Genomic DNA, 25,366 nt, shown 5'->3' with positions numbered 1-25,366 from the left:
GTATACTATGAATGAAACAAGGAATAAATTAAAGTGGAATATAATACTATGATGTGTGACTTTTTTTTTTTTTGCGTGGGTATACTATTTTCACCAGAATAAATGTTCCGATCATCACCGAATAAAAATTTTAAGTTAGGCAATGAATTATATTTAATTATTTTCAGAGGTATTTTTTAATTCCTCATTATATTTTCAAATAATTGATAATAAAAAGAAAAAAAAACTTAAACCTAGTTTGAAACCTGGCTACTGATATTCGCCAATATATATTTTGCCTTTTACAATAATTATAATTATTATTATTATTATTATTTTTTTTTTTTTGAAACTACAATATTTTGATCAAAAAGATTCCTCTCAATCTTAAAAAGATTACTGATAGGAAAATATATTTTTCTGGTACTAGGGCAGAAGTCATTAACACATTTCCCAATCGTTTTCTAAATTATTACGAAAAACCAATTAAAAGCCATATGATTCCTCATACATTTCTGTTACTGAAAAAAAAAATGTTAACAAGCGTTTGAATATTTCTTATAAACAAAAGGTTATCAATTAAAAAGATTTGTTACTTTTTTGTAATTTAAAATGTATAAACCTTTCAATTTTTGAACTTTAAAAATTTAATAAAGAATTTTTATACAAAATTTTCTTTGTAACGAAAAAAAAATATATGTATATACATATATACATACTAAGTATATTATACTCGTATATTAATAGATTTTTATAAGAATTACAAAATTAAATTTTAACAAAATCAGATACTTCAACGAATCAATGTAAATAATATATAAATATATAAATATATTTTAACAAAATTAAAACAATATTAATTATTTAGTTGTTGCAAATCCTGCAAATATTAATTTTATCGTCCCCCAACACATTAATTGATTACTTATATTACCATTTTAAAGATAATTAATAGTTTTTACATTATTAAATGGCATTATTCTGACTTTTAGTTTTGATTTATCTCTTCTAAAATCTATATAATTGTAAAATGTACTGATCAGAACCAAAAATAGAATATACATAATATATTAAGTATCTAATAAACGTACAAGTTCATAAAACATAATATTATGAAGAATATAGAAAAATTCGTTGATGTAAAGGTCTAACAATGACCTTCAAATAATGTTGAATGCTAAATTTTTTTTGTTGGATTTCACAAGCTACGGAGAAAGAAAACAATTAATAATGTAAGGATAAAAAAAATATAAAAGCTGAATTAAATTAAATGTAAAAAAATAAATTAGGAGAAACTTCAATTATTTTTAACCTTATGATTATTTTTTTAACGGCATCTAAAATTAATTAATCCGTTAAATAAAGTAATTAAAACAGTATTTAACAATTAACTATGTTTTATTTATTTACTTCACAATTTAAGTAATAATATATTGCCACAAAATAATTTATTTTTCTTTCGCCATCATTTAATTACATGTTAACACTAAAAATGTATTGCTCAGTGTAACTGTTTTGTCCTACCTTAAGTCATAGGTTGTTTACGTTTTATAAACGTGACGTTTCGAAGAGAAGAGCAAAAAAATACAACATCTGTGGAAAACATTTACTATTTTATTTTATATTGTAATAACATGTAGCTTACAATAAATTTGTCATCATTTGCCGATAGTATTAAATCACTGCATTCGGTATAAAAATAAATGTTTAAGGATAAATATTTTAGATATCTTCAAATAGTTTGTATTTTAAGAGAAAGTAACCAACATATTTGTATTCGATAATACTTTTTAGAGCTAAAAATAACATATGTAATTTTTTGTTTGGTATAGATCTTATAAACTTTATACTTTTGTTAAATAAATCTTATTTCCCTGTTCAATTATTCAATATTCTGGTTTTTTAATGGATATTGATATATTTGAGGAAAAATGTAGTCCATAGGTTAATATTATAATACTCTGTATCTTTAACAATAACTATATTAGTTATAAATATATTATAACTCATATAGGATCGATATACTTATGTTTATTTTTATTTTAAAAATGTTTCTATTTACATTTTTTATAATGAGAATATAATTGATAATAATAAATAAATAATATGTAGTTCTTAAAATAAATATTTATCCAAAGTTTAATCTATTATTTTATATTTACTTTAATTGTACATGTACTCGATAAATAGACAATGATGTACTCTATTTATTAAGAAAATAATTTGTTAACTGTTGTTAATAATATTTTTTACTTATGGAATTATCAACTCAAGCATACTATAATGCTAAAGATTTTTTTTATTTTAAAAATGCCCATTCTATGACACGATGGACACAAGAAAATTTACAGCTGTTAAACAAATTTATCTTGCAATAATATATTGTTTTGTTTTTTTACATTATTATAATTAGTACAAAGAACTCATAAATAATAATAACAGCATTAATAATAATAGCCCAAGTTAATTTTGATACATTTTCTAGACTTTATACAATTATAAGTTACTTTACTCTTAGGAAAAAAAAAATCATTAAATTGTATTCAAAAGTTTTAATCGTGTCGTACACCAAATATCCTTCTTTTTACTGTAAAAATATTTAGTGAAAAACATTAATAATTCAACTTTTACTGTGAGAGTTTTATGTTTAAAAACCATTACTAATATTATTTATAGTTTTACATGTATTGAATATAAAATTAAAACAAATATACTAGGATTTTTGTTTAATTTGATTAAGAAATTCCACTAAAATATTCGTAATTACACAAAGAGCATACATATTATGTTTACCTCAATCAAATACGTAATTTTGCATTAATTAAATATTTTAAAAAAATGTGTTTGTGAATAATTCCAAGAATTTTTATCCTCGCTCCATTTTACATATCCCTTCTTGCTTTCACCATCAGTCATTGGTTACGGATTGAGCGTACGAAAAAATTACAAATCCAAATGAGAAATACGATTGGTTAAATGCATTTACAATGGAGTAACTTTTATTATAATATCATTCCTAAAATATCAGAAGAAATAAATTATAAATTAAAGTGATCTCTTACATATAGAAATAGTATAATGAAATAATTTTCATCTGTAATTTGAAAACAACTACAGGATTAAGTAATAAGTAAATAAGTAATAAAATTAAGTAAATTAAGTAATAATTAAGTAACTAAGGATTAAGATTCTTTACTTTTAAATTTGTATTGTTTTTACGGAATGTCTTTTGAATTATATTAAGAGTAAACTACAAGGATACCATTTATTTTTATTTCTATTTTTTTGTATCAATATTATAATTTAAAAATATTTGAATTTTGTAGCTCACGTTTTATAGTAGTTAATTTTAGAAATCCAATATTAAAGTATACATTTGTGAAATTACGTTGTAAATATGATGTTTTCAAATGAAACATTCGTTATTAATTTTTCATTAACAAAGTAGTTGAACAAAGACTAAAATATTATAGTATATTATAGTATAGATTTCCTTACCTAAGCCCCGATTCTCTTCCTCTAAAACAAAATACAATATTGTAAATTTAACGTTTCCACACATTGCTTTCAATAATTTAAAATTATTAAATCAAATATGTCTGTTGTGAACTAGAACTACATGTCTGGAATATTTATACACTAGAGCATATTAACAAGAAAAATGTTGCTAATTATAAAATTGCCTATGGAGTTATGATATGCGTTGCGCTTTTGATTTAATTTCAAAATATTTCGGATAAACACGAAATTGAAAATTATCTTAGAAATAAATTACTAAAATCTTTCATCGCAGTGATAGGGACGCTATTATCGTTTTATAGAGGCGCTAAAGCTACAGTTTCACAACAACAATTAAAAGTAGTTATCTGTTGATGTAATTATTTTTTTAAATTGCAGCGTACTATTTCCATCGTAACTGTTAAAATATAGATTTCAATTTATTTTTATTTTTTTTTTTTTACATTTTTTAATTTTCATTACTTTTTTAGAGCCTACGCTTGTAAATAATATTTTTATTTTGAGTTTTTTTCAGTAAATAATAATTTATTTAATAATCATAGAACAGCACTAGCTAATACTAAATCACATGTTGACTTAAAAACATAAAAATTATTTTATTGAAAAATTAAAATGGATAATTGATACCGTAAGTTATAATTATTATATTATTATATAATTATGGAACTATATTATACTTACTTATGCCCGGAGCCACGGACGCATAAGTTCATTATCACAATTATTGTCATACTGATCACGATTCATAGCTATAGGTATGCTGTAGTACTTAAAATTTCTTACTTTTAATCCAACATAATTTTAAATAACTTTGAAAGTTAATTTTGAATTTAAAAGTTTAATTAGTTATCACTGAACAATCGAGTTTCAATCATTATTATTATTATTAATAATGTTCGCTACGCTTCTTGTTAATTTTCAACAGATTATAGTATTCCATTATATTACGTGCACCAAAACGACGTTATAATGAGTGTATTATTTTTGACCACTTATAAAAATTAGTATTTACAATCGATTTTTGACTTGATGTTACTAAATATTCAACGAATTTAAAAATAAAAACGTATGTATTTACATTTTTATTCACAACTCAAAATGCTTTCGAGAAAAAAGACAAAATTTAGTAGCTATTTGACCTAATTGTTTACTTATTTTATTTGACACAATATTGTGGTAATCTGACTTGTTGAATGCGAATGAAGTTCCAAAACTAAAAGAAAAAAAAACACATAAGATGTCAGTTATAAAAGTTCAGTCTAAAGAAATATATATTATTATAATAGAATGCGAGTCTTTATAATAATATTTATAAAAACGAAATCCCGTTGGTTCAAATTCACTTAGCTCAACATTACCGAAATAATAAAATAAATCGTACAAATATTGCTATCTACTCGGGATTTTCAGTACATGTGACGTTATTGTCTCCGATTTATTCACAAGTACGGGACTTAGCATTTCAACTGCGCGAAAATTGATTTAGCATTTATAAACACGCGAAATGTGCACAACTGCGATTGGAAACGTAAAAGCCCCGATTCGTCGGCACCGACGGTGTGCGAACACCAATTACTCGAAAGCTATTGGGTTCTTACAAGATGCGCGTACGTGCATCCGTATTACATGTTACGTGGTCTGAGAGAAAGACATTGAATAACGATAAGAATTCAACAAGTGGTCCGACGATAGCGTTTCTCACGGTAGTCGTTAAGTATTTGTTATATATACCTATGTATATATATATAAGTTGTATAGACGTATATATTGTGCAGTACGACGGCAGCGATTAAAACGATTAAACATCGCTGTATCCGAGACGATAATACATATGTCTGTGTAACGTACGTTCCCCTAAAAGAATTTTTATCATAATGTCCTATGTACATGAACGTGTACGGTTTTGGAATTTATTTTGGTCCGACTTCCGTTTGAATTCAACTGGGATAGTGTTTTTTTTTTTTTTTTTATTATTATTTATTTATTAAATTAAATTTCTCGAGCGGAAACCCCAATAATCTCATAAGAATATCACATAACATACATTACTTGTGCGGCAGTAGTTCACCGGCTATGGCTCCACTGCAAGACCGTACATGAAATTCATTGGCTTCAACGCATAACATAAATGTTACAGTGCAAATACATGCGCGGTTTTATATCGTTTTCCTGGAAATCAAAGAAATGTATACAAGAAATAATAACGCAATTTGAATCAATTTGCAATCGCCACTCTTTGTGATTTCAGCATAGGCATACGCCTCATAAGAGATAACGATGTCTTATTTCGGTATCCGAATTTGTACAGCCGTCAATTTTATTTATTTTGCTATTCGCGTACTTCGGAGGCGAGAAGTTATAAAAAATAAACATGGTGATAGAATCCAATGGTACTTAACTTCCGAATAAAAACCGATATACATGCTGGACGACATTCGTATGGTAATCAGCACGTCGCTACGAGCATAACGGATAATTACATCTAGTAGAGTTAACGGGCTCCGATAGAAACTCGTGACTGTTTGGGTTCGACATAGATATGACGGTGATATTTTTAGACATAGCAAGAATTTTTTAGTAAAAAAAATCAAAGCGTTTGCCATTTTATTGCGGTGTACATAATGCTTACCCGTGCGTCTTTCTTTCAACTGTTCGTATTTTAACATACGTGACTGGTAACAGCGTGACGGAAAGCGCTGCGGTTCAGTAGTAAAAATAATACAAGGGATGGTTCGTTTTATCAATGGAAATCAAGGCATTTCACGATGGGGTTGGTCTTCGTGTAGGGGTCCACTTTGTATATTATTTTTTTTTCATTTCAATTCTTCGTGAACTCTCCGTCGCGCAAACAAAAAGGTGATGAGCGCTTTAATTTGTTATTTTCCGAACTGAAACAAACGAAACGGACCGATAATAATAACCAGAAGAAATGAACCCCGGAGTCGTACAAGAGAAATAGCCGTGAAAAAAACAAAAAACAAACAAAAACAATGTCGCATGACGGCGGCGAGCGGTGCGTCGGTGTGCGGGATGAGGGTTAAACACCGCGGCGGTGTTGCCGGTCGGCGGGTGGGGCGTCGGGGTCGATCACGCGTGCGCTGCGTTCGGCTGACGCGCGGGCGATGATCAAACGCCGCGGCGGTCGTGGCGCACCGGAGACGCGAAGGGAATCGATCAATCGGCCCGGCTCGCGTTTCGCCGCTTCGATCGCGGCGGCGTCGGCGGCTACGTGCGCGGTCGCCGCGGTGGTTTTTCGCGTGTAATAATAACTTTCCATTTCCAGTGTGAATACTAAATACGCGCTTCCGACTTCCGGGGGTGGGGGTAGCGGACTCGCCGTGCCGTCGTGTACGTGAGTCGTGCTTGACGACGGGCGAGGGGTGAGGGACACCTGGCAATCGGGGAGTCTTGACTGCGGTTTTCGTGCGGCCCGTTTCGCTTGTGCATACTTTTAAACGTTACACTCTCGACGGTAACTCGGTAACGTAATGGCCTTACCGAGGTACATTTTTTTAAATTTTTCTATTTTTTTTTTTTTCTATTGCGTTGTACAAATATAACACGATACTCCGGGCTATGCGTTTATTTATTTATCTACGCTATTTTTGATATCATTTTTTTTATTTAATTATACATTGATTTACGAGCATTAAGCGTTCAACGTTTATGTATTAAATATATATATATATATATATATATATATATATATATATTACTGGTTAAAGAGAAAAAATTGAACTAAACACTAAGAAAACATTGCGTTTAAATATTAGGTTTTAATACCGCGAAAATCCACAATTTTCGATTTTCACTTATCGTTTGTAAGCAAAGGTGGATCTAGAAATATGAAACGAGCGTGAGAGTTGATTTGTATTTACAGAATATATAATTTTAGTAAATACTTTTGTATATTAGTTAAAATATATTTTAAAATGGTAAGATATGAAAAATCAATTAGTTCACGGTACTTGGTGGCAGGACCGTATTTAATAATTTGGAGCTAGATTAATAGTTGATTAATATATAATTTATTCTCCCCCAAAAAAAAAAAATAAATAAAAATATTAATATAACACTTATTACTTCGTCCATAATCGAAATTCTTTAATATTAATATAAACTTATAAATGAAAATCGTTTAATACTTTTTTTAATTAACAGATTATCATATAATAAAAATACAATTTTTTTTTTAATTTTTAAATTATAACATAATAAAACAAACTATTTTATTATTATTTTTTTTTTTCATAAGGTACATTATTTTTAAAATTAATTTTGCAAAAATATTTTGCTGCCTCTGAGACTCAACGCCTCCGGGCATGTGCCTACCTGTGCCTACCCCCTAAATACGGGCCTGCTTGGTGGAAACAACTGACGCCACCGGTGTGACGGATTTAATTACACTATAATAATTTATAGTAGAGGACAGGTGCGGATCTAAAACTCAAAGAGGGGGAGTTATTTTTTTGAAAGGACAAAAATATAATACACAATTACAAAATAATAAAAGAAAATTATTAATTAAAATTAGAACTTTATAAATAAATAACATTTTTTATTTTTAAAATTAAATTACAAAGTTTAATCTTCTTCGTTTTTCCAAATTTAGAAATAATATCATCAAAATTGATGGGTATGTTCTTGTGAAATTCTTATCTAAGTTATCTTTCCGTTAATGGTCGAACACTCAAACATTTCCCGCAGATTTACTATTATATTTATATTTACTCGCCAATAATTTTATGGTCTATCAGTAAGTTTATAATTGCTATTAATATTATCTTAGAAGTTGGATAGAAATTATGATTTTATGAACAAATGGTTTAGTTTAAATGTATAAGAATATAATACGTTGTGTAATGTTTTAATTGCAAGAAATATCTAATTGAACAAAAAGTAAAAACGTAATTCATGCATATATTAATTTTTAAATAACCACGAATAACCTAATTTTGATGTTTTTTTGGAGGGGCCGTGACCCCCTTGACCTCCCCCTTGGATCGACGACTTGTAGGTGGAAAAGATCGCCCAGAGTATTTTAATAACGTATTAAACGTACTATTGCAATTTGAAGTAAAATCATAAACTTTGTATAATATTATAATTTTTTTATACTCCAGATAAGATTTATTATATTCGTAGCCATATGAAAAAGCAGGGCCGTCGCAAGGATACCATTTTCCCCAGATCCAAAAGGAAATTTTAAGAAAGCTCCCTAAAAGTTCAGAGTGGTTAAAAATATTCGGCGTTATTTATTGATATAAATATAATATTTCTAAACTATTTTTTTTATGAAATATTAATAGATTTGTGTTGAAATTGGTCATCGTTAGTATCGACGTAACAATATCCAAGTTCTTATTTTTTAAATTTATTCATAGATTACCTAAGGATAAATTTAATTTTTATTTAAATTAAATAATTTAATGTGGTACCTAAATGGTAATACATTGTTGTTTTAAGTTAAATGTAAATGTAAAACAATATTCATAATCATTGTATCGATACATTTAAATGATATTTATTGGTTGAAATTTGGAAAACTATATTTACCAACATTTTTTAAACTTGGTGTTTATTTTTATATCATAATTTTGTACTAATATGATGATTGATCCTTAGGATGGCTTTATGAATAAGTATATGAAAGTTTCACATTTGTTTGATTCCCCTTAGAAAAATAATTGTTATCTTATATGATTTTTATTGGTAATAAACCTATTAAAGTAAACATTGTTTATAATCAACGATCAGAAAACAATAAATATACTACTGTTGTAATAGTATTGTTCATAATTATTTAAATGTGATGCGATTTACCCGTCGAATATGTGAAATAGGCTGGTAGGATGTACAACTGTTAGCTAATTCAAAAATTGCGAAGTCCGAAGCATACGTACTTGTTTAGTATTCCAACAGTACTCACCGAGTATCATAACTAGGGATAGGATTTGTATGCAATATCATGTTTTTTTTTTTGCTACGTCAAAATTGAGTTTTAGTGAGTAATGTCCAGAATTATTCTGATGAAAATGGTACTATTTTCATTTTGCATGTTTTTGTATATATTGAGCTTTATGCATATTTTTGAACTTTTAATATGATTGTATTTATTGTATTTAAACTCGTAATAATTAAACTTATCAAAGTATATAACTTTGTTTGTTTTGTTAAAAATTAATTTTATTTTCACAAATACAATCTTATGGTAAAATATACAATAAAATATTTAATAGTTTGACAGAGAAAGATAAACACAATAAATACAAGTTTACAGGTTTCAATATAAAATCCAAGATAAGATATAATTTGTCGAGTATTCGTGTATTACACACAATCCAAAAGGATTTAAAACTCTACATTCAATAAATAAAATATTAAATGGAGAATCAGACGAGAACAATTTCAGCTGTAATTTAACACTAGGAAAAATTCCTTTTTTTTTATATGCGCCAACTACATCATGCAACGTTATAATACAACCAGTGGCGTACATTCAATCTTGCTCTGGGTTAACAAAAATAACCGTTATTTTTTTTTTTCGTTGCACAGATAAGTAAGATAAATAACTGCTATAAATAGATATTATTTTATATAACTCTTTTACCAATTTGCAGTTTACTTTTACATTACAGTAAATTAATAGCTACTGAAATATAAAAACAGCATAGTTAACTTTCAAACACTTATCAATATAATTATTTAAGTATCATAATATTTGTTTAGTTGAATATTTTAAGTTCAAAGCGTAATAATGAAACTATGAATATATTACACATCATCAATAATAAAACAATTTTCTTTTTGGCCCTGTGGGGGTTTGAACCCCGGAACCCCCCCCCCTTCTATGTACGCCACTGAATACAACTATCCAATCACTGATAATTAATATTTGACAATTTTTAAAATAATAATTAATAAATACGCATACGAAAAATAAACAAATAATTTATAATTTTTTACCTCAACTATATTATAGTTAAGACAATCAGCTAATCACTAATGTATCACAATAAATCAATATTTTTTTTTGTAAATGTATTTTAGTATTTTATAAAAATTAAAATGCATATTTTTGCATATTTTGGTTAAATAAAATGTACATTTTACAACTCTTTATTGCTTACAAATTCTAGCCCTGATCTTAATAAACCTTATTACATGCCCCACATATTTGAATTCATATATAAATATTATAATCATATTTTACTAGAATTATAATACCATTTTCAAGTCCTTAAAATCTCATAAAAATAAATTAAATAAAATATGAAACTTCTGTCCGCAGCTATAAAGAGAAATGTTTCAGTTTATAAAGTCACTTATGATTTTTAAGTTCAGATTTTTTAAAATTATTATACTATACGTTCAAATATTTGCATTCTAAAGTTTATATGGACCGCACTATGTTATAATTTTACTCCACTATTACATATATTTAGTATCGATAAAATACAATGCTTTTGGAGAATAATATAGATGATAATATAAATCAGTAAACATAATACTTACATTTATTTCATGAAAACACAATATTTTTACACATTGGTGATATATTAACATTAAATTCATATCCTCAAACTACATACAATAACCATTAATGGTAATAAACATTTATTTCTAGTTTATCACTTCGTCTTCTTTTGATTTTGGAAATTAATTTATAAAATTATTTTTATATTTATATTCCGGCAATTGATAAAGAGTGTTAATTGACCGGAGGTAACTAGAACACATTTTTAAGGCTATGTTTACTTCAATGATAGGATATTTGTGAATAATTATTATTGTGAAATTAGTAGAATACAATACTATTTCTCCGTAGTTAATTTTGGCCTGTAAGCGCAGACATTAGAAAACCTAAAATCCTTATCGATACTTCTATTATTCGATTAAGCCTCTTATCACGATTTGTCACGTAATACCTCTTTTTATTAATTTAGAACTTTGTAGAGCTTGTCGAAGCGAATTTGGCTGTCGACTTAAGGATCACGATACTTTTCTTCATAATAGAATATACATGAATAAACAATTGCAAAATTACCAATGGGTTAACACTATTTAACGAACATACACATGATAAAACATTTAATATTTACTGTATAAAATTAAAAGAAAAATCTGAAAATGGCATTGAAAAATTTTAAAAACTTAAAGCACTAATATCTATGTAATTTTATAGTGTTAATAAGTTTGAAATATTTTATTTTTACATAGTATAATATATATAATATATATATTATATATTATGTATATATATATATATATATATATATATATATATATATATATATATATATAGTATAATATAGTACTGATAAAATTATATTCTTGATATACGCCGTACATTTTATCCTTGCAAAAGTAAATAATTTAAAATTAAAACCGAATTCCCATTAAGAAAAATTTTAAGTTATTGATTTAATAACAATTTTTATTGTTCCATTCAGTCAACAATATTTGCTTAGGTGAATATTAATTTTATTTTATATTATACACAAAAAGCATAAACCAATCTAGATTAGAAATTTTTAAAAATAATCAAAACTTATCGACTCGACCAGAAGCTTCAAATGGTATTCGTAAATAATTTAAAATGAAACAACTTGTTTAAACCACAGACAAAAAAATATTAGAATAGTTTGCTCTAATAAAATAATGAGCTTTATTTTAATGAAAACCGAATAAATTTCATGTCGGTCCAAGAACATCTTATAAATTCTACGGCCACGTCCCATCAACTATGATAAATTTTTCAAATTTTTTTCCCTACCAAAGGTTCCTCAGCTGTGTTCATATGCACCCACGTACAGCGATTTCACACCATAGGTTATTATTATTTATTGCGCTGTAATGCCGTCAAAATTTATACGAAACTCGTGTATAGGGAAAACGGATCGCCACCATAGGGGGTATATACACGCATGCACGCAGACATACACCGACCGCCACATAAAAGTGCACGGTTAATATTTATAACTAGTACTTAACATTGATGGCAACGTGTACCGGTGCACACGATTTGCCTTCGAAATCTAGTAAGGTTACTTTTTGCCACTTTAATTGCCTCCAGGTATTTCGAAGGCAATTCGAGTGTCCCTATGTTACTATGCTAGAATTGCTTCCCGTTACAATCGATATTTAAAATTAAATGTGATTATGAATATACTGCGACAAAACTTATTCTAAATTCTAAACCTGTGGTCTAAAACAAGTTAAATTTGTGGCTAGTCACGGGTGTAATAATAATTTAACAGTATTTACGAATAATACATAATAAATAAACTTGAGTATAATTGAAAGTAAAGTGTAATGAATTGAATAATTAAACAAATAAAGTAAATAAAGAATTGTCGTACCTATTGCTCTCTAATATTAGTTTTACTAACTGCTATTAGACAATGACGGAGTATGATGTAGTTATATAATGTTGCTTTTATTGGTTTTTAAATTCAGACCGCAGATTAACACCAGATACTAATATCTTAACTTTTGCGTCAGTTTAGGTTTGTGAACTATTTTAGTGAAACAGTGTGATATTTCTACTGCGAAAATCTAGACATGAACTATGTCCTTATGAATTCCTACGTCCTTTGCGTACGTCATCAAATCACCTGCTTTATAGTTAGGAATTTTCTTGTGTAGTAATTTAGTCTATCCCGCAGTCGAGCCAGTAATACCGTTATGCATTTGTCCGTACACCCTATATGATATACATGCGACATTACGTTGACGCGAAAACTCGATTGCAATCCCTATCACCTGTCGGAAATATCAACACCCAACAACACAGTAATAATAATATATCACATTTACGAGCATACCTATCGAGTATACCAATATTCTTCTAATAAGTGACATGTTATTTACAGACTTCGTTATTAAATTTACTAAGAATTGTCACAAATATTATCGATGTAATATCTATTTCATGGTGTATACCCACAAAGACATACGATATACCCATGCGCATAAATACAAACATACACACGAATGTTCGTGCATATACACACATACATCCTTCTACTATTCAACTACAGAAATCGATACCGTTCTTTTAATTTTTTAATTTAAACTCATTTTAATTTTTATTTTAAAATGTTCTTCATTTTCAGAGCATTGATTTATTTCAGTACGTTCCTACGGGTATTTACACTTTTTTCATTTATTGTAAAAAATAAAGAAAATTAAATAAAAGTGTAAATTAGTTTTTTCTTTTAAATTTGTGCAATAAATAATACATTTCCAAATAACCCAAGTGTTATAAATTTTATAATATTAATACCTGTCAAAAATACAGGCGCAACACCATAAAAATTAAATTACAGGAATTTGGCTCAAGTGTCGACACTGAGCGTTATTATCCCTACTGATTCAACGTTATTATTATTATTAACTATTATTTTACCCGTTTAAGGTAAGTATTCAACTGTGTTAAAAATGTTGAACTATACCTTTTGCTCGTAGGAAACCAACTAGTGAATTATACTCTCTGGTAATTAAATAAAGAACTCGCTCAAATTTTAATTTTAATAACTGAAAACAATATTATTGCAACTATACAATGGACCTATACATATATGCTAATAATACTAGTGTTGCCCTGTGGTTAAGTTAAATGGATTGATGATTTCATCTCAATCGCCATGAAACCGGCGACTGGCACGTGATGCGAACCCAAAAAGAAACGTCGTGAATTTGGTGAGTAGTACAACAATCGCCATCAAATTATGTATCCAGATTGGAGGAGGGGGTTGAAGATCGAAATATCAGAAGAAATTAATGACTGATTGAGCGTTGATGCCATCAATAGACAGAACGTTCCTGAATACCAGTTTCAAGTGATTTCAGGATAAAAAATGGGTGAATGTTGTTAAAATGACCGAATGCCAAATCCAACATGGTTGTATAACCACGGCAATCGGACGCGATAATAATTCCCCACAATCTAATATCACGCTGTTAACCGGAGAATTTAAAGCAATTATATCAACTAACGGGTTCATCCAGAGGTCATCAAACGACTAGTAATCCACCGAGTATCCAATGATCAATCGATAGTTTTAATTACTTTCCTTTACAAGCTATGTACATTTATAAATTAATCTACAACGTACGACACTTACATAGGATATCAAGTAATGATATTTTACTAGAACTATGGTATAAGAGAGTGATTACGAGAAGTATATAAAATACAATATTGAGGTATAAACATAAGTGAAAATGGTGGGGGGGGGGGAAATTAATTATCATAGTTTTAACTAATCTTGTTCGTTTAAGCCTATGGGAATCATTGATATGTGCATCAATAGTAGTACATTGCTGGACTATGAATAAGTTACAAAACGGTGACTAGACAAGCAACATTTAAAATGAATATACATATTTTCAAATATTAAACAATCAGTCACCACAGAATAAATAAAAATTATACTATTTTAAATAATTTCTTAAAATAGTATGCGAATATAAGATTAATTGTAAAAATAATCAAAATAAATCCCAACAAGAAACTTTTTTTGTAATATTATAAACACATTAGAAGTAACTATAATAACAGTGACGCCAAAACCCTATTCTGAGGTAGGGCTTTGGCCCGACATCTTTTGAAAATTTAGGATGGGGCCATTTCATTTTGTGCCGAATTTTTGCTGCCAAACCGTAAAAAAGCTTCATTACAGGAGAATTAACGCTAATTTAAAGTTCTTAACAAATTGGTAAAAGTCGTATTGATGTTCTCTCACTTTTTTCGTTGATCAATTTAAAAATTCGTTTTTGCACTACTAAATATCGTGTTCCTGTGAACTAATTATGGCACAAATAATCTCTAGGACCGTATGATGTGGCTGGCCAATAAAAGGACCATTCATCAAAGTTGGAGAAAATAGGCGTTACTACTAATATTATATACTTTCATTATAGGTATTTATATTATTATTTCCATTATTATCTGATTTACATATATGCGTGTTACTTGTGTTAATTATTTAAATTTTTGCATATGGCCCGTTAATAAAGATAAATAAATAAATAAAAAAATTATAATATTAAACCTAAATATCAATATTTTTAGAGAATAACGTATATATCCCTTGTTACGCCATTGGAGCCAATATTTTGATGTTGAGGCAAATTTGAAAATGTGGCACCAATATATTTATCGTCAAACAATTTCTTAAGAGATTTCTAATCTGGTATAAATCCTTCTCGAGTAAAGTATTTCTGAAATGCATTAAATGACTCGCACAAAAAGCACCGCTTCATATGCATAAATAAAACAAAGAAAATATGTGATCCATGAATCATTACAAAATATTTGAAATTTGCGAATTTATACCTCATCTCAACGATAATAAATGAGAAAAATGTAACCCAATCAACAGTATAAATCCAAATTGCAGCACTATAAACTGAAATTAAACAGATATTTTATTTATTATGATTCATATATGTATGCATGTAAAAATAATTGAAAAGTCATTAAAACATTTTCGTCCATATAACTGATAATTTGTATACAGTTTATTTATTTATTAGGTAATCAATGGTTTTAGTTTTAGTAAATAATCATTTTCTGTGGAACGTTCGTAGTAAATTTACGGTACCCAGCAGCAACGGATGTTCGGTGTTTAGGTTACATGGCTACTGCAGTAGCCAATATTTTGCAACGTAAAAATGTAAATTATATTTTTCGAAGCCTTCGTCAATCGGTGGCCTTGGTTTTTTTCCACGTGTTAATAAGGTAAAATCAGCATTGGGTTTTTTCGAGGATTCTTCAGGACTCGACGATGGTTTTTGCGTCACGATTATCACCACTAATAGATTCGGCAAATCGACTACTTCAAAACTAACTAACACTTAACTGGAAATGTCGAGTGAATTAATAATATGAAAGTCTTGCCATGTTTTTCATTATTTTTCTACAGCGAAAACTTACCACTACTAATTAAATACGAAGTGATCGATTCGTTAAAAATACTGCAGAAAATGAGCGCGACTCTTGGCTGGCAAATACCCATGTATCGAATGGCCTTGTACAAGATGGATTACTTAGTATACTTATAACTACTCAGTCGGAGGTGTTCGACGTTTGTTCTCTGTATTAGATGTTTACTAATATAATGATCACCCATTATAAATCACACAGCTGAGGCATTTGATATATTTTTCTTTATACCGTAATACTTATATACGTAATACTATACTTAGATTTATAATATAATAATAAAAAAAAAAGATTTCATTATTAAGTATGACGAAAAAATAAAAAAACATAATGTATACGAAACACGCAAACCCCTGAACTGTGACACGCGCGGGTTGCAGAAACAACTAGTGGACGAAAAAACAAACCCAACGAGGTAGTGATTCGGCAGCATAAATAAGGGCACGGAATCGACACTGAATCCAAACGTGTCCAGCCATCCAACATGAAGACTCTGCATGTTATTACCATCGTGATTTTACTGTTTAGTTGTTAATATTAATTTCCTTAAAAGCGTTGATAAAGTAAAATTAATATCATCACTAGCATTCTTAATTGAGAGTTGAATACAATCGTTAACACATAGAAACCGTCAAACTGTCAAACCAAAAACACGACAACACTATGCAGGGGGTGCACCGGTTAAACGAATGGCCGAGAAAGAAGCGGAGGTGAAGATCTGCCGTGAAATTCGATTGATTCATTGTTCAGGCAAAGTCTGATACCGATTTCAGTATGATTTCTACAATGTTCCTATTCCAACTCAGCCAAGGTACCGCGATGGGCAGTTCGTGCGAACACATCGTTCGGTCGTCGGTCATCAACATCCGATTTATCTCCTACTACCACAGTCGAATCATGAACGGCCCGATTCGCCGTACGAATGATTTACGATCACCAGTTTGACCAAAAACAATTAGCTCAACCGGGTTCCGCGATTTTTCTGTCATTTTACCGTCATGTTACAATAAAACCACTCAACGGCACCGTGCGCACATTGTTTTTTGCGTGTTGATATCGAACTCACGTGATAGCCGCAAGATATTAACTGCCGGTGAGCAATGTAAATAATCACAAAAAAAAAAAGCAAATGAAATCCTGTGAAAGGATATCCATGCTATACACAAACATAATGTCCCTGCGGATATGCCTTGTACATGATGAAGACGAGACTATGAACCGTTTCCTTGACGACAATTTAGTTGACGGCGACGGGTGTGACGTTTGCGACAACATTTTAATCAGAACCCCAAAAAAAAAATTAAAAATAAATAAAAAATGTCCATGTCAAAATACTATTATTGTATAATGTCTTGAGCAATGCTCACGACACTGGAACGAATAAGCATATGTGGTAGAGAGATTGCATGGCCAACGGCCGACAAGCCAAATACATTACGGTCAAGCAATACATTTTTAATAGTCATCTTAATACATTTCATATGTCACCTCATTTCTAATTCCCAACGAAATTTTCACGAATTTTATTTCTCATCATAACATATCCCATTTATACTTCATATAGTCATCAATTTATTTCCATTATTAGAGACGTTTACAAATAATCACTATAAATTTGACATGTAATGTATATCACGCAATGTGTACACATTAGCGTAATACTATTACTGAATAAAAAAAAACCCATCTCATCGACATGGTTGGATTTTATATATAAAAATCGTTTATAAAAAAATCGAGTGCGTAATATTTATTCATAGAATTAATAAACTTGACAATTTGGACAAATATTTACTCGACTTAGAGGTGTCAACTTATTGATTAATTTATAATATGATTATAATGATTATTATTTTATTGTCTATGTCCTTGGGTTCTAAAGCTTTGTTGCAAAACATTGCATCGTCTGTCAAGCTATTAACTTACATAGTTTATTAGATAAGCATATAATTATTTATGAACAACTTTCTAAAAACAAATCGTTGTGTCCGTCCCATTTACTGTTGACTCTTTGGCTGTTGGTCACATTTACCTGTCGGATTTATACCACTTTCCATTATTTATTTTTTTTACCACTTAATAATAAATTTAGTAATAATTAAAAATAACTAAGAATCATTTGATTATTTTTTAAATTATTAACATAATAATATGGGTGTCGGTTTTGTTTATTTTAAAAAAATATTCTATTGCGAGTAATAAATTTATTTAAAAAAATAGGTATTACAAATTTTTTACTATTACTACTTATGAAAAATAACTCATGTAATAAATAAGATAATAGATATTTTTAGTACAGAATCTTATTGGCTTCAAAACGTTATAAATAAATTCGAACTTCGTTATAACCACATTTTAAATGTAAAAATTAAATACATACTACATATACATAAATTAATGACAATTTCGTATTGCCACATATTATTTTCGAAACAATATATTCGTTATAAAAACGAATGAACTTCAGACTATCTTTATTAAATTTAAATATTTATAATATAATTATATTTGATAGTTCTCCATGAGTACCATATTGCTTTGAGTAATACACTGAAGACTTTATGAAATGTATTGTATAATGATTTTGCATCATCTTTTGAAATTAATTTTGTCATTTTGTACTATTACATAATTGTGACGCACGATGACTTTTATATTATAAATAAAATAAGGTAAATTTTGAAAGCCAAAGATAAATAAAGATAAATATTCAATGGAAAAATTATAATTTTATAAAAGCAAAAAACGTTAATATATGATAAGTTTTTTTTTTTTTTTAAAAAAAAGTCTTTTCTATATTTATTAAATGTTATGATAAGAATAAAAATAATCAAAAAAATATATATTTATATGAAATGAGTTGTGTCATATACTACTTACTCATTTGAATAATTCAAGTTCACTAATATTTCAGAGTATTTAAAATACAGAATAGACCAGTAAATCAAGCATAAATATACAATTCGTGCGGGAAAACCCATTCAATATAAATTTATAGTAGGAGCTTTATTTTAATTTTTTTTATGTCTTAACGAAGAGAACAATATTTGTGGTGTAGTGTTTTCATTTTTTTGCCTAAAAAATTGATTTTTATCATAGTTATTTACATTTTAATATTTATATAAGTTTATCTTTCAACTATTAACAATTAATAAAATAATCAGTTGAAAATATTAAAAAACTAAATCATATTCTCCTTTTGAAATTAAAAAAAAAAAAAATACTGAACTATACATTCGTACACTGAATGATTATATTCCGTTCAATATCGGTTTTCTATCAAAGATTCGTAAATGAATGATTATTTTATAGACAGATCCATGGACACGATCACGATCACTCTTCATGCAGTCGCAAGTATGCGTTTTAGTATTTCAGCTTCTATCATAAACAGTGTATTGAACATTAACCTGTAGCACACTGTTGAGTATCATGTCCTCTTAAATGATAGAATCTAGCACATGAGGCCTTCAAAGCTTTCTTTTGGCCCTCCTCTATAGAAGACTCGTATTAAAAAAAAGTCACAATAACATTATAACAAAATCGTTAGGTATATGGATTTTTACCATAAAACGTAGGTATACGTTCAATGAGTAATGTCCAAAACCATGACTGGATTCAGCTCACTACGTACGTATGTCGGTATCGTATTTTTATAGCAGCCACAGCGAATCCGATTACTTGTAGTAAGAGATCGTGTAAGTCATTATTAGACTGACGATTATTGACTGCAGATTTTACTGGATACTTTATATCATTTTTTTTTTACACCCCTTAATGTTGGTATAAAAATTTAAATTGGCCCACCAGTTACAAAAGGTTGGATCACCTTGTGCTATATTACACTGATATAATGTGCTATAATACACTGATTGTATTATTATTTGTATTTATATACTGAAAATAAAAATTATTAATTATTATTATTATTGGTTTCACAGTTAATTATTTCTACTCGTGGTTTAAATTGCCCAAGAAGTACCAAATCGCCGAGCAAGTATACACTGATCAATATTCCACGATATTTCGCACAGGACAGCAATGAAAAATGGTACCTTAAATGCATTGGGTGAACACCATTTGACTAATATATTTTTTAGAAAATTCATTCCAACATAAAAATGAGGATGTCAGTAGTACTAGCCATCATGTAGAAAAGATTTAATACGTTGCTTTATTCATAAAAACTACCAAGGATTTAAAAAAAATGGTAAAAAAAAATAATTACAAAATTTAAAAACATTTTATAAACCAAAAAATATATGCTTCTAATGTTATCGATGCGTAAACACTTTACAGCATTTTTGACGCGGCTTCGCAGTGTAACTACCGAAGTTACGGGTGGTGTTAAACGTGTTAAATATTACTTACTATATATTAGTACTTAAGTACAATAAATAATAATTACAACGAAATCAAATAACTCACCATTATAATTATTATAATTATTAATATTGTTCGTCTCGTTCGTAACGTAAAATAAAATTAATGAAATAAATGGTCCAAACCAGTATAGAAGTAGTAATTTACATGGTATAATATAAATAGTTCTGGATCCGTACATTTTAAAGTACTAGAGTCACGAAATCTGGAACCAATGATAAAATTTAATTTAGAGTTGATTTTTATGGCCTATATAGAGATCAGAGTTAATAAAAATAAAAATGACTGAATTATGGCAGATACAAATGTATACTTTTCTGACGAGTAATTTTTTATTCTATAATTTTTTGTATTAAATTAATACATAATTTGTAAAAAAGAATATGTTTTTTGAAAAGATTTAAATATTTTGTTTTTATTTATACTATATTTATTTTCTTTAATAAATCATCCCTTCACGCATATTTTCTATACAAAATAGTTTCGATGTTTCACATCTGCCAGGCGTCCCACGACAGCTGAGTTTTTTTTTTTTTTTTTTTTTTTATGTCACGAATAAAAATTCTACAAAAAAATAGCTCAAATATATACAGTTGAAAAACTAAAAGTTATTCTTGTAATTCAATGTAATATAAACTTATGTACACATATTATGTAGCTATTTGAAAAATATTTGTTTATTGCTTTAAATATCTGCATAGGTCAAAATGTTAGATTGAGCTTTTTTTATGAATTGTTGCAAATAGATAGTCTACAACAAAACTTAATATGGCTGAGATGGAATAAATTTTATAATGTCGCTTCAGTATCTATTAGCGATTTGAAATAAATCGGGATTATCTGAAAATCCGGATTTTGAAATACAAATTTTAGAATTTGGAATTTTGGGTTATACAATTTTAATCAGATTATTACATTTTTTTATATAAATATATATAAATTACAGATGGATGGAGTTCATTAACCATAGATTATTATAATATACACACTGATCACTATTTTGATAGGAATTGGAAATTGTGCAATGTAACATTAGCTGTTGAAGAAATCTTAGTATCACATACAGCTTACCATCTAAAATAAGACATTATTCAGCTTTTAGACAAATGAAATATAACTGATAAAGTCTCTGGCATTACTCACGAAAATGCATCAAACATCACAAATGCAGCAAGAAATTTAAAAGACCAATTAAATTTATATTTGAGCAGATGTGTGGCACACACCATTAATTTAGTTATTCAGAAAGGTTTCGATGAAAATATTTGTAGTCATCTGTTAAAAATAGCTTCATCAATCATAGCTGCTTTTAAGCAGTCACCTAAAATTAAAAATTAAAAATATTCTTGAAAAATAAAATTGATATTTACTTTACAAAAAAAAAAAAAATTAAATAAAATTAAAATCCTTGTCCTGAAAAATAAAATATATGTAAATAATTTTTATTATTTGTATAACTTCTAATGATAATTTAAACAAGTACAGGAGATGCAGAACACAAAGGCAACAGCTAAATCATTGTTTTTCCATAATTACCCGCTTCAAAATTAGCAGAAACACTCGAGATGAATGGCCAATTTACACCATCTGAAGAAAGAAGTAATATTAGAACTTCGATTGTTAACGAAGTAATCTATCATGCAATTTAAATTAGTGATAAATTAGTAATAGACCGATTGTCAGCTTAATGTTGACCTACAACCTGATCACATATTTGTGCGATTTACCTGTTTAAATATCGAGATTTAATTCTGTTATCATTATATTTTATCGAATACGTCTTCACATTCAAAATGAATAACTTTTCCTTTCCGATTACTACCAAACTCAAAAGGTCACTGTTATCTTCAACTTATTTCCATATTCCAGCGGTTCCCAAACTGTGCTCCGCGGAGCCCCTGGGGCTCCGCAATGGTTTCCCAAGGGCTCTGTTCGTTACACCACAAACATTTAATAATTTTATATAATTTAATAATATATATTTCATAAAAATCTCGTCAACACTCAACTTGACATAATTCACCGATATGACGCCAACCTACTATGTAAATCCCGATAAGAAAATTGTGTACAATTATTTAATTTTAGAATTTAGATAATACTAGTAAATATAGAAACTGGATAATTTCTACCATTTAATTAAGGTTTGACTCTCAATTACTAAATTATTTTATCACTTTATCGCGCAAATTGACGAACGACGGACATGTGATTATTTTGTTTAATCCGGTGAATTTGTTATTTTATTGTGCGTATTTATGAACAACGGACGTGTATTTTTTCTTTGATTCAATTTTTCATTTTTTATTATTTTAATTGACATATTTACGAACGACTCAGTGTATGTCTACTTTACTGAAATGGAACGGTGGTTCAAAACGGGCTCCATAAGACCTGAAAATCGTAAGCCAACAACTGTTGATCAATCAAAGGAAGATATCAATTGTTGTAGCAAAAATGTTTTAGAGTCTACGATACCTGATGTAGAAAATCTGAAAGGAAACAAAAAACGAAAATATGACGATTCATATTTAGACATGGGATTCACTGAATTTTCAGATGGGCATCCTCAGTGTGTGATATGTAACAAAGTTTTACCTAATAGCTCAATGTTCTCTGCTAAGCTAAGACGACATTTTGAAACTCATCCTGACTTCACAAATAAAACTGCAGACTATTTCAAAAGAAAAAGTGATGAACTCCATGCAACTCAGAAAACTTTTATATCTCATGTAAAGACACATTCCGAAAAATCACTGAAAGCATCGTACTTAGTTATGAATTGGCTCTTGCTGGCAAACCGCACACCCTCGCTGAAACTCTTATAAAACCACTATTAGTGAAATTAGTGAAGTGTATGGCCGATGAAAAAACTGCGACTATGATCTCAAGTATACCTTTATCAAATAATACTGTGCGTAGTCGAATTCAGGACTTATCACACGAGGTTAAAGACACCATAATTTCTCGTATCGGTCAAACAAAATTTTTGTTACAACTTGACGAATCTACGGACGTCGCCGGATTAGCTGTGATGATGACATTTGTACGGTACGAATTTTCTGGTATTTTTCATGAAGATATTTTGTTCTGCAAACCACTTACATCCTCAACAAGCGGAAGTGAAATTTTTTCTATGCTTGATGCCTTTTTCATTGAAAACTCAATACTATGGAACAATTGCATTGACGTGTGCACAGATGGCGCAAAGGCCATGGTAGGTAATGTTGCTGGCGTTGTTGCAAGGATCAAAAAAGTTTCACCAAATTGCACGAGTAGTCATTGTGTATTACATCGACATTCCCTCGCGACGAAAAAAATGCCAGTGTTATTAAAGCAAGTGCTTGACAACGCCGTTAAAATTATTAACCATGTTAAGACACGACCTTTGCAGTGTAGACTGCTCAAAATACTATGTGAAGATATGGGAGCTTTATTCAAGTCATTGTTATTACACACAGAAGTACGGTGGTTGTCGCGAGGTAAAGCATTGTCCCGCTTACTTGAACTTCGAACGGAAGTTTTTTCAATTTTGAAAGACAATAATAGTTTGCTAGCAGATTATTTGAATGACCAGGAATGGTTGTGCAAATTATGTTACTTGGTAGATATTTTTTCAAAAATGAATGAATTTAGCACATCTATCCAAGGAAAACAAAAGACAATATTTGATGCTAATGATAAAATTTTTGCGCTAAAGAAAAAAATAGCATTCTACATTGAAAGCGTCGACAATAAAGACTTGACATGTTTTTCATTGACTTCAAACATTTTACAAGAAAACGAATTAAAAATAAATGAATCATTCTTAGAAATAATTAAAGAACACCTTAATAATTTACTTCAAAATTTGAATTCATACTTTCCAAAGGATGTTCAAGAATCGATTCGAAAAAACTATGAGTGGATTCTAAATCCATTTTCAGTGACGTCAAAATCAGCAGCTCTCAATGCAGCAGAATACGAGGTTCTTATTGATATAGTTTCGGATAGTTACTATCAGACATCATTTAAAAGCAAACCAATATCTGAATTTTGGGCTCAGTTAGGGAAAGATCATTCAATATTAAGTTCAAAAGCTAAACTGCTTTTACTGCCTTTTGGTACTACGTATCTTTGTGAAACCGCTTTTTCGAGGTATACAGCTACAAAAACCAAATATCGATCACGTTTGGATGCAGAAAACGATATGCGTCCTCAACTGACTTCTGTGATACCGGACATCGACAAACTTAGTAGTAAAAAGCAGGCCCATTGTTCACATTAAGACTCACACAATAAGACGTATAAATGTAATGCTGTATTAATTTTAAATATTTTTTTAACTAGTTTAATTCTAATTTTGTAGATTTCAATAATAAACAATATTTTCTCCAGTTCTTGTAAAACTATTGTTTCCTTTATTCATAAATATAATTTTATTTTGACTCCCGTATGTATACAGTTCGTGTTAATCATGCTTCATAGAACACAGGCAAATGCAAATTAACGTTAAATTTTTTTTGGGGCTCCACGAGAAACTTCTCCTTAAAA

The 25,366-nt window shown here is 28.9% G+C and overlaps 1 protein-coding gene across 1 annotated transcript; it reads left to right on the top strand.

Annotated features, from left to right (window-relative positions):
* The first annotated feature begins 23,714 nt into the window (after positions 1-23,714).
* LOC112693847 (zinc finger BED domain-containing protein 5-like) lies at positions 23,715-25,119 on the top strand. The gene is made up of 2 exons (XM_025569093.1): positions 23,715-24,526; positions 24,665-25,119. The coding sequence occupies exons 1-2, from the start codon at positions 23,715-23,717 to the stop codon at positions 25,098-25,100; spliced, it is 1,248 nt and encodes a 415-aa protein (XP_025424878.1). The 3' UTR covers positions 25,101-25,119.
* The last annotated feature ends 247 nt before the right edge of the window (positions 25,120-25,366 follow it).

This window comes from Sipha flava, unplaced genomic scaffold, assembly GCF_003268045.1.
Source record: "Sipha flava isolate LNK unplaced genomic scaffold, YSA_version1 118_pilon_pilon, whole genome shotgun sequence".
NCBI classification, from domain to species: Eukaryota; Metazoa; Arthropoda; class Insecta; order Hemiptera; family Aphididae; genus Sipha; species Sipha flava.
This window is presented reverse-complemented; position numbering and strand designations above follow the sequence as displayed.

Bases quoted from the DNA above. Each gene is read 5' to 3' on its own strand.
- LOC112693847 (XM_025569093.1), top strand. From the start codon at position 23,715: ATGATCTCAAGTATACCTTTATCAAATAATACTGTGCGTAGTCGAATT. The intron at 24,527-24,664 runs GCTAAAGAAAAA...TAAAGAACACCT, and splicing joins GCTAATGATAAAATTTTTGC to TAATAATTTACTTCAAAATT.